This window comes from Haliotis cracherodii, unplaced genomic scaffold (genome assembly GCF_022045235.1).
Source record: "Haliotis cracherodii isolate W230 unplaced genomic scaffold, xgHalCrac1.p SCAF_4, whole genome shotgun sequence".
NCBI classification, from domain to species: domain Eukaryota; kingdom Metazoa; phylum Mollusca; class Gastropoda; order Lepetellida; family Haliotidae; genus Haliotis; species Haliotis cracherodii.
In genome coordinates, this window is record NW_027266297.1 from 9,435,156 (window position 1) to 9,447,346 (window position 12,191).

The following is a 12,191-nucleotide window of genomic DNA, read 5'->3' on the forward strand; positions in this document are numbered from 1 at the left end:
TCTGACAATACCCTTGCACGAATTGAGTGATTTGTGCTCAGAGACAACAATCTCTGTATTTGCAAAGTAATGTGCATTGAGCAGATTAATAGATTGTTGTCTCCTAGCACATTCCACCAATAAGGAACCACTACGAAGACGAGTGACATTTTGACGTCACCACAAATTCCCTCTATTGCCTTTGAAATGATGAAAGGGTTAACCTTGAGTGGGTTGCCATCTAATCCTTCCACAACCAGAAATCGTGGCCATGAATCAGGATTGTGAACAATATTTTCATCCTCTGATGAAGCAGCATCTGTATCTACATGTCGTCGTTTAGTTTTTGAACGAGAACCAGCGGATTGTGGGTTAGACATGATGAAAGAAAGAAGATTCGACATCCCTGCTCCCCTCCCGCCATCGAGTGTCAACAAGGACGGTGTCACAGTGGAAGCCAGGCTGCAACACCAGGGCTACAGGAATGCTATACTCCAGAAATAAAGACATGAAAAGCTATGAAGACTAAAAGAAGTAATGTCAGGCTGGTTTGGCCCATGACAAAATTCCCAAGAACCACAGATTTCAGAGGTCCGTATCACCAGATTGGCCCATGAGCCACCGCCTTCTGGCATAGGACTCTTCTAGGCAAAATATATATTCGCATCAATAATGATATCATATTTCACGATAAACAAGTTTTTAATATGATATTTCTGAGATAGGTTTTCCATGCACAGGGCATGGCATGACCAGCCGATTGATAGAATCGGGCCAATTCTACCACCCGTCTAGGCGAAGTAAGAGTCGAAGTGGTGTGTTGGGCAAAAGGAACACCGGTTCCTGGCTCCAGTGCCCTCAACCACCAGAATCCCGTCCTCCACCGACACAGGTCGCAACCCACGGCAAACAGGTTGCCCAATTTGGTCACCTTTTACGACCAGCAATGGGGTGCTGTGGAAATATTCTACCCCGGTTCCACACGGGGGAAGAGCTATTTGCGTTACCCAGCACTCACCATGAGGAGGTTGCTCTTCACGAGTGCCTTAGATAGAAGAAGAGACTGCGACAGAGTATGGTTTCGAAAATGGAGTAGTTGGAGCCTGGTCTGCTACCAATTTCTTGGCATCAGAGAAAGAAATATTATTGGTGTATTTGATTTTAACAATATTTGATTCTCACGCAAATGTTGGACATGTCTTGGAATATGACATGTGGTTGACACTTGAAACAATGGAGGGGAGTTGGTATATACATATCCACCCCGATGCTTAAATATCCAGCTGTGATGTTTGTTGGAAGTTTTGAAAGTGCAAAACAGAAAAGATTAGTGTTAGTTTTTACCACTCTGTCATTATCTTTTCTGGTGAATCGTTTGACTGATGACACCCCTTGAGATTTCAGTTCATGTCAGACAGACATTTAGCTCTATCACGAACAATGCCTCTGCATGAATTTAGTGACTTGTGTTCTGAGACAACAATCTCAGTATCTGCAAGATGATGTGCCTTGAGCAGATTTAGAGACTGTTGTCTCGTGGCACATTCTATTAGTAGAGAACCTGACCGTAAACGATTGACATTCTTAACATCACCACATTAGCTTTAACTGCTTTTGAAACAACAAAAGGGTTTATCTTGAGTGGCAGGCCATTAACACCTTCCACAACCAGACATCGAGGCCATGAATCAACATTTGTTACAGAAGTTTCATCAGAAGAAGATGTCACATGGCATCAGGTACACTCTTGTACACAGCTATACCTACAGTGGTTAATTAAACACAGTTAACGAACGAAGATAACTTTGTCATATCGCCACATAGCTTAAATAACAAAATTTGAAATCAAGCTGACTGTTGCATTATTGTCGAAGGCAAAGGCAATTTATAGCCACTTGTTGCAAGATGAACTGCACCTGCTTCATTCTTTCACCAATTTCTCATTCACGTTGGTTACGCAATGGCAGATACTCATGCAAAATTTCCACAGACATCGGTATTTTCATGCTGTCTTCGACAGTATCAGTAAGTCACAACTATCAAGCTCTCTGCTTGAAAGCAGATGCAGGGATCAGTCTGTAACATCTTCAAACAGATGATTTTCCTAATACACGTCATTTGGATATAAAAGCGACAGAAACAGTTTCCATATATTTCAAGAAAGTTCCATTGAACAATTTCAAGTATATCATAAGCATTGTGCCATGTCGTTATGTTCTACCACACTACCTGCCAAGTTGAGTGAATCTTAATCTTGATTGTTTTTGCGCTATTCGTCCATATTTGAGTACTTTAGTAATGATTTCAAACCTAATGAAATTGTCCACTACTGTTATAGGTACCTGGCAAAATGTCGCCCTGTACAAACCAGCATGGGTGAGTAAAGCATCTACTTTTGTACATCTGCCGGCCAGTAATGCTGTAGATGGAGTGACTACCGCAAACAGTTTTTCATATTCAGCCCACACCGCGGTTAATGAAAGTACAGCCTGGTGGAAGGTGGATCTACAGAAAGAAGTAGAGTCAGCACAGGTTACAATCTACTTCAGGACTGACTGTAAGTATTCTTAGATATAATGTAATTATGGTGGAAGTAGTAATAAAGCTATATAGACACTACATAATATAGCATGACTACCGTAAATAGTTGACACTCATTTGTTAAAAATTGGAGTATGTAACCAATATATTTCTGCGATAATATTTTTGTTTAATCTAGATTGTAATTGTGAACCATCAAATGGATTTATATATGGGTCTACTTGTCTGCCTTATTCTTCTCAAAAGTTCTTCTCAAATTTGTTGAAACATATTGACGCACATGTAATATTTGATTATTATGATAATATTTAGCGAAATATTGACTTTGTGACAATGTCAATATCCTTAAATATTACAAACATATATTATACAAAATATTTCCCTGGATGTGCGAATTGCAATAATGGCATTAAGTTTGTTACAATCATTGATGGTAAGAAAGAGAATTTATGGATGTCAACTTCTTTATAATGAGGAACGGGCGGTTGGGTAGCCTAGTGGTTAAAACGTTCGCTCGTCACGCCGAAGACCCGGGTTCGATTCCCGACAATGTATGAAGCCCATTTCTTGTGTCCTCCACCGTGATATTGCTGGAATATTGCTAAAAGCGGCGTAAAACCAAACTCACTCACTATTGTGAGGAACACAACGTTTCAGGGCATATGCTTACTACTTCATCAGGTAAATGAATGCCGTGAGGCAGAGAGCATATATATGTACATGTAAGGACAACAAAAATAATAAGAATACAAAAGGTTGAAACTTAACAAGGGAAGCCACCAGATAATTGGCGCTGATAGGTGATTAGCAATAGACAATTGAAGCCAACACTTCACAGTAATTAGCGCTGATAGTCCTGTCTACCATCAACTGGCAACAAAGAAAACTAAAAGGAGCCATTGACATCAGGAGACACCATCCCGCCATGAACCGTGACCATGACCTATCTGCCAAGTGCCTGGGACTTATTGCTTTGATCTTTATCGGTGCCAGTTTGTCAGTGGCTTCCTTTTGCTATTTCTATTCTTGTACCTATCAGTGCTAATTTACCCCGGCCTCCCGTTTGCCCATGGTCCATTGCCAGTTACCAATGAGTGATAATTTAGTTTCAGAGAGAGACACATTTTGAATTTTGATTTGGTACTCTACAGGGATTGTTTTTAATGCAATTAGAGATTGTGGTGGGTGTGTGAATCTGAGTTTGTAGGATACTAAACGGAAACGGAAACCCTATCTTCCTTATCATAAAGCAATACATTTGTACTGATTTACATGTGACGCATCTTACAATTATATTTAGGTATTCTTTTAATATTACAAAATATTATTTATTTCGAAATCAGCCTGAAATTCAACAGTAAATGGGAATGCCTTACATTATATTTATGAAGTCTTAATTACAGTGCCCGCCGTGATATTGCTGGAATATTGCTAAAAGCAGCGTAAAACCATACTCACTCACTTAATTACAGTGAGTGAATAGTGAGTGAGTTAATATTTAAAGTCACAGCGGCAATAATTCAGCCATATAGTGACTAAATCAAGTTATATATTAATACATATAGACATTAAAATCTGTCGACAAAGGACAGTAAAATCACTAGACTATCACTGATGTAGATTTAAAACTAGCGTATCATAATAAATTTCAGAACAATTCAGAACAGTACACAATAAAATGGGCTATAGATCACCAATAACCAAAGGTAGGTCACCATACTAGGTACCATGGGGACTTACGATACTTCTGCTACCTACATGGTAACCCAGCAGGATTTACACCATCACTCTGGCTACTGGTGATTATCGGTAAGTTTAAGCCAAATCATTAAAAAACAACAAGAATTCTACGATTAAAAACATGGAAAATGAAAAATACTTTGACTGAAATGGAACTTACATACCTTCTCCGGGGGACAATTATTTTACGTTACTTTAAGCCCCTTTGAAGGTACAGCCACCAACAATCTAAGTTATTAGTTCATTCTACCAAATTAAAATCACATCCTTTTCACAATACATATCAAAATTTATCAATCTATTCTATTTCTTTTAAAAACCCAAGAATTAAACGAGAACTTACAGTAAAAAGATCCTTTATGGAAGAAACCTTGAAATAGCTATCCCTTGTGATGGAAAAATCGATACAGTCGATCAAGACATTCTTTCATCACAAGGGACACAAAATGGAGGATCTTCACCTTTCAACAAATACTCATGAGTATAACGCGAATGGCCAATACGACATCGTCGCATAATGACCTCTTCAAATCTGGACTGACAACCCAAGTAAGTATAACCGATATTTGCTTTTATTGCATGTAATTTATTTGTACCCACTTGAGCGTCCCACTTCTTCTGCATTAGGTCTTTGATATAGCATCTATTAACAGGTTTATAGTCACTGTATGATAGAAGTGGTGTCACAGATTTGTTGAGAGCTGCCTTTGCTGCAGCATCAGCCACAGTGTTACCCGTGATTCCAACATGACTGGGCAACCAGCAAAAGACGATGTCGTATTGGCCAGTAGCAAGGTCATTATATAATTCTAAAATATCTAATATGAATGGATGATGTGAAGAGCTAGATTTGATTGTCTGTAGACATGATAATGAATCTGAAAAGATCATGAAACGTTTACAGCTGGACTGTTTTTGGATATATTCCACAGCAGTTAATATTGCTTTGCCCTGAAAGGAGAAATATTATCTAAATCAATATTGGCAGCTGTTATGTGGGGTTTGATTCGTATGCCTAGTGGTGGGACCACTTAGGTTTACTTTGAAAAAGTTCTTCGTAAAGGGGTTGAAATATACAGTTATATGCAGGGTTTAACGGGTTTGAACGCAATTTTGTAATGTATTGAAGCGATAATTTGATACACCGTTGCTTCAACGATGGTTCATCAGCTTCTACATATAAGCTATCCACAGGAGACGTTCGGAATGCGCCAAGACATAGTCTTAGACCCTGATGGTGAATTGAATCTAATTTTTGTAAATTGCTTTTACAGGCTCCACCATAAACGATGGAGCCATAATCTAATTTAGAGCGGATGAGAGACCTATACAAGTGGAGGAGGGTTGACTGATCACCTCCCCACTTTGTGTTGGCAACAACTTTCAACAAATCTAGAGCCTTCAGGCATTTAGTTTTAAGATAGTTAATATGCGGCTTAAAAGTTAAATGTTGATCGAAAAATGAGACCCAGGAACTTGGCCTCTTCTACAACCTTGTTAGGAGTGTCATGTAAAAAGAGCTCTGGATCTTTGTGGTGTTTGTATTTCCTACAAAAATGAATACAATTGGTCTTAGCTTTTGAAAACCTAAAACCATGTTCGAGACACCATTTTTCGATTTTATTAAGACATCGCTGCAACTGTCTCTCGATGGTACGCATATTTTTTCCACGACATGAAATATTAAAATCATCAACAAAAAGTTGAACCATCATTGGAATCATTTAAAACCTTTGACAGACTATCAATCTTTATACTAAACAGAGTAACAGACCAAATACTACCTTGTGGGACTCCCTGATCCTAATTATAATGGTCAGAAAGGGCGGCACCCACACGAACCTGAAATTGTCAGTCTGTTAAAAATTGGGATATAAATTGAGGCAGACGGCCTCTTAACCCCAAATTATGTAGATCTTTTAAAATACCATGCTTCCAAGTGGTATCATACGCTTTTTCTAAATCATAAAAGATTGATACTGCATGCTGATTATTGACAATTGCATTTTTGACAAAGGATTCTAAAGGCACCAGATGGTCAATGGTACTTCTATTCTGACGGAAACCACATTGTATGTTACTTATAAGATTATTAGTTTCCAAGTACCACACCAGTCGATTGTTTACCATTCGCTCAATGGTTTTGCACACACAGCTGGTTAGTGATATTGGTCGATAATTTGATGCATCAGTATGGTCCCTACCAGGTTTAGGTATGGGATCAACTATTGCATTACGCCACAAAGGCGGAAAATTTCCTGACGTCCAGATCTGATCAAATATATCAAGCAGCGTCTCTAAATATGAATAAGGCAAATACCTCAGGAGCTGATAATGAATATTATCATCTCCCGTTGCAGTATCGTGGGCTTGACCTAAGGCAGTATTTAGCTTGTGGAGCGAAAATACCTCATTATAATCTTCTCCATTTTGAGAAGTAAAATCAACCCTCTTCTTTTCCTGTTGTTTCTGATAATTTTTAAACTTAGGATCGTAGTTGGAAGATGAAGAGTGTTTGGCCAGCGTTAACAGATGGTCACCGTCTTTGAGATGGTGAACACTCGATTTTGAACCTTTGCCTTTAACTTTTGCAATCATGTTCCACACCTTGGATATAGGCGTGCGAGAATTAATTTTAGAGACATAATTCCTCCAAGACTTGCATTCTTTATCAAACCATGGTTTTCGAATGTGTGGATTTGCAGAGGACTTTGGAATGGTTATGTCGGCAATATCGTTTAAAATATCAGAAAACAGCCTAATAGGATCAGTTGCATTCCTGAACACAGCAGCCTTCAACCTATCAGTACAGAGTTCCTGAAAGGAAGGCCAGTTGACATTGGTAAAGTTCAACCTTGATGTGGGTGGAACATCAGATGGATTATTTACTGTTAGGATGGAAGGGAAATGATCGCTTCCACACAAGTCATTGTGAACCGACCATGTAAATTCGTTTCAGATATTGGAATCTGTTAAGGATAGATCTAATGCAGAATAGGTACCAGTAGCAGGATCTACATACACTGCTGCCTAGAAGTTCATTCCCCTTACACGCATGGGCAACGCGTTACGCAACCAGTGTGCATCGGGGTTGGTCACGCGTGTGATACCCGTGTGCAACGCGTTGCACACGGGTGTGCACCCCGTCCGCCACTCGTGTGCAACGCGTGACACACTCATTAGAGGGGGAACAAACTTTTGACCAAAGGAGGATCCGTGTTAAGCAGAACCTGGAGGTGGTAACAAGGAGAGAAAATTTTGTTATCCTGAAGAAAAATGATAATACACATGTATTTGCTAATGTCTCCTTTCTTTATGTGAATTTGTGGGAATAACATGAATACTGTTGTGATTAAATAGATCTGTCTTGTTTTATACGACCATTGCTTCTAAATCCGATGGTGTTAAGAGAATACATGGTCCTGTAACATGTTATTGCAATTGAAATGCTTTAATTGTGATTTGACATTAACCGTCTGTAGTACGACTTTCAGTGATAATATGTATGAGGTTTGGAGGCGCATTGTTTTTATTGGACCCTAATTAATTTATGATGACTTGGACTCTTTATCTCAGCTCCATATCCGTGAGGCTGGAAAAGAGCAGCATGAAATTAATGAGGGTGGGTTATATCATTGAGGATACACTTGAGGGAGAGAATACTAATTACCGTACTACAGGAAGAGACCTGTAGACGTAAGCGCGGGGTTGTGTTTTAGCTGGCCGTTCGATAATGGCCGCCAGGAGAAGTGAGCTTTGACTGCGTCATCTAAAGTAAATAATAAGATACAGCAGTGTTATTTTCACGGGTCTGTTGAATAAACTCCCAGCGCTACGGTCAATGCATCTTCTACTTGATCCTTGATACATCATTTTGGCATTCACAATATATAGTATTTCAACGTAAAAGGAGCACTGATCTAAAGCAATTCCGCGGGAGTAGTTGTTACCTATGCATTACTGTATTTTCCCAGCGAGTACCCGGATGATATAGCAGAAATCTAGACTTGTTCGCGACCTGTGCTCGCCATTCGTAAGCGAATTTTTATTGATAGTAGAAGGACGTATGGTCACATTGATCAACAAAAATGACATACAGTTTTGGAAATGTAGGTATATTTGTGGGGAGCATCGGTAATGGTGATGCAATTTTGATAAGTCACTTGCTTGGTAATTGTGCGATCTTCGTGTACACTATTTTGACTTGCAAAACAAAGTAAATATTTCATCTGAACATTGCTTATTTTACCGTGTGTATATGTTTACATTCAAAATGTAAACAGATTTCACTAAGGAAGTTTATTAAACGCCTAAATATTCAGTTTATTTTACAAATTAACTCAAAAATATGTCCATCTTTATTAATATGATAACGAATTCCAAATATTTGATATCATCACCAAGTACAGTTCTGTATTGTTTGGCTTCTTTTCTTAGCATAATTAATATATTGTGATGTGTTAAGCTCTTTTGATCGTCTTTATCATTTTTAGTCAGTCGGTTAAATAAATGAATGGATTATTCAGTCAATTTGTAAAATGACTGAAATATTTAGATATTTAATAAATTGCCTGAGTGAATCATATTTTACACATTGACTGTAACATATACACGCTTACAAAAGAAAATACTTGTGAAAACAACGTCTATCGAAAAACTTCCGAACCAAACGGAAAGGAACAAGAATCATTCTGTTCAAAGCTGCAGCGAATGAATGAAAACAAAATGCAAATATCATTATTACAACCTACCAAAGTTATAATGTATCCGGGAATATCAACATAAAGGAACGATATCCATTGCGTCTGCAGCTGTACAAAAATACTTTTTCGATGTCAAATGTCTATGTGAGAATCAAATACTTTAATAATAATTATTTGGAAACAATATTTAGAATATATATGAAATATATTAAAATATTTAAATATATCGTTTTTAAACGTTATTTAAATGTATCGAATATTATAACCCGTGTTTGTTTCTTAACTGATCACTTAGTTTGTTTCAATTGTTTCACATAGGTGCAAAGTTAGCTGAGAAAGCCCACGTGACAACTATTTTTTATAATATCCACGGTTCTTAAAAACATACATTGAGTTAGATAACAATGAACAACCAGTCAGTGTATTATCGGTTACCCTTTGAACAAAGTATGTTGTTTTTACATCTGTACTTCCCGCCATGATATGAGTGTATTCCCTAGGTTTAGTAAACCTACCTTCACATGTAAACACTTACTTTTGACATATCCACTGTGCAAGATAACAGTAATTAATCAATCAACGTATTTCCTGTTGATCCTTTGATGTCTGGGAATGATCAGTTGATTTACAAAAAAAGTAAAGCAACTGACCATACATCTCTTGCTGGGCTGCCACGTGCATATCACATAATTCACATTCCACCTCACTTCAAACCTGGATTTAAATTGAATAATTACCCAAGGTACAAGAAACACCAAATTTGAACCTTCATCGGGTAATCTGAGTGGTGCTACAACTAAGTATACATGTTATAAATTCATTAACTGAGCAGCAAGTGAATTACGACAAATACACAAGTGTAGGGTTATACCAGAAAATATGGATGGGAGTAGTAATTGTATCATCCACGCAATCCGAAATCCACAAATGCTTTCACTCAGGGATACTTTTTTATTATTAAACTGTAACCATCAGGGGTATTTCCAAATAACGACATCCGATGAGCTTTCGCCGTTACTTGTCTGTTTGTTTAGGCTGAAGAAATTAATTACCATGCGCCCTTTGTCGAAATCTTCATAGATCACGGGTAACCAATCAGTTTTCAAAAATGCGTAAGTTTATTTAGCTGTCCTTGCAGACTGGTAGCCCAGTCTCTTGTCACGCTCGGTTGCGTTAACGAGCAAATTCACTCACGGCAGCTAGTAAGCTCAAGCGGAAATCCAAAGGTCGTATTACCTGAAGAATCAACCTTCATTTGAGAAATATCTACTGCTCTCAAAATCAATATTTCTCCCAATACTAAAAGTCAGAACTTTCTAACCAAGGATTACCAGTTGAAACTGGTCGATGGCTGAACATTCCCAGGGAAGACAGCCAGTGTCCACTCTGTGATTCTATCGCTGTGGGAGATGAATTGCATTATTTATTCCGATGTGAAGCTTTTCACCAACGGCGATATGAACTCTTAAATAAGCAATATCTTAAGTTTCCAAACATTTAAGAAAATTATGACCACTAACAGTGTAAGAAATCTAAAAGGCCTATCTAAATTCCTTAACAATGTGTACAGTACAATTGGTAAATTGTATTAGTATCCACGTATCCTATTTTTATTATCTTTGTTAAATTGTACATAATAAAAATTGTAGATAATTGTATGTCATGTTATTCTAAGAATAAATGAGTTTGAGTTTGAGTCCGACAACCGAGAAGAAGCCAGAGATTAGTGCCCCTTTTTGAATAGTTTACAATCATGTGTTTTAGAGTTAGCTGTGTTGGCTTAAACGTATTTTTATTTCAAAAGAAATCTGGATCGGTAAACAAGCAAAACTTGCTTATGTAATACCTCTCCAGGTAACAACTTAACAACAGCTGGATATATATAAGAGAGTGCTGAACATAAACATACAAAATGCACAAATGAAATACACGAAGCCAATACACTGAAGCAAATGGTGTCTGTGAAATAAGGTAATGCAGTTTTCCTTTACTACATGCATAAAAATAAGCTACTCAAACCTTTTGCTTTTGACAATGATGTCGTGAACTGATTTAAGAAGAGTCATGTTTGTAGAACTGCTTAACTACTGCCATGTAATATCATTTTTAGACCATACCCATGTGTGCAGAAATACACAGTGTTTCTGATATTATCGTATTTTTTGACATTTATAGAAAAAGTGAATTGCATCTTCAAGGTGATATCCACAAGTGCAGTCTGGTTTGTCTGATACATGTCGTCTAAACTTATCAGCGTTTAAGTCACTGCAGCCGAGCCTAAGGCGACAGTGGACAATTTGGCATGATCTATGAAAATATTTGAAGTCAAAATTATTAATAATTGCATCAGAACGATTAATTAAGGATTTGATTTCTTTTAATGAGCGTGCATTAGTTACTTCATCGGATAGAGGGTTCCGCAGGTTGATCATATCCAGAAGAAATGATTAAGCATAGGTCTGTGTTCTACATTTGATTGTTTGTATGTTGAATCTATTTCTAAGGTTATATTTGCTGTTATCAGAGAATTGAATATACACTTTTCAAATATTTTGGCTAAGCAACTTGTGAGTGCTACAGGTCTATAATTTGAGCATTCATGTTCATCGCTGACACTGACACCGCATCAGCCCGGCAGTGGACTTGACACAGTTATTTGCGCACTGATTATATAACTCCTACAGACAGGGTGGGGTGGTTGTTCAAAGCGAACCGGACGACCCCGTCTGTTATCTAATAAATGCTGTGCGGCGCCTTTGATCTTGCCTCCAACCATACACCTTATAGTAGTAAACGACGATCAGGATGGCCTGGAAATAAACACAATTCTGTCTGCCCAGTGTATCCACAATTAACTAGAATGCTTCATATCCACAAATATATATAGAAAATAGGTATTTGCCCACAGCAAATATTCATTTGCTTAATTGCATCAGTGTGGTTTATCAGAACATGTACAATGCTTTCTTACGCTTGGTGAGGCAGACTGAAATTGAACATTAGGATAACGTCAGCAGGGATAAAAGAGGTCATACCAAAGAACTTTATTTACTAGTGGAAAAGTCAGACATTCCGATCAACCACTACAAGGCCTGGCCGGATCTCAAGGTTGACCAGATCAAAACCCCAAAGGAACATCTCTACGCCAAACAAGGAGTCCCTTTCGTCATGGTGCACAAGAAGGGGGGATAGGACATCGAGTACGACATCACAAACTACACAGACTTG

General features: G+C 38.0%; 1 protein-coding gene across 1 annotated transcript in view; it reads left to right on the plus strand.

The window, feature by feature from the left end:
• Window positions 1–12,191, plus strand: part of LOC139478500 (angiopoietin-1 receptor-like) — a 70,570-nt gene that overhangs the window by 25,336 nt on the left and 33,043 nt on the right. The window contains exon 2 of the mRNA XM_071260990.1: window positions 2,318–2,536. Coding sequence (XP_071117091.1) covers window positions 2,318–2,536 — 219 coding nt within the window. The remainder of the gene's footprint in view (window positions 1–2,317; window positions 2,537–12,191) is intronic.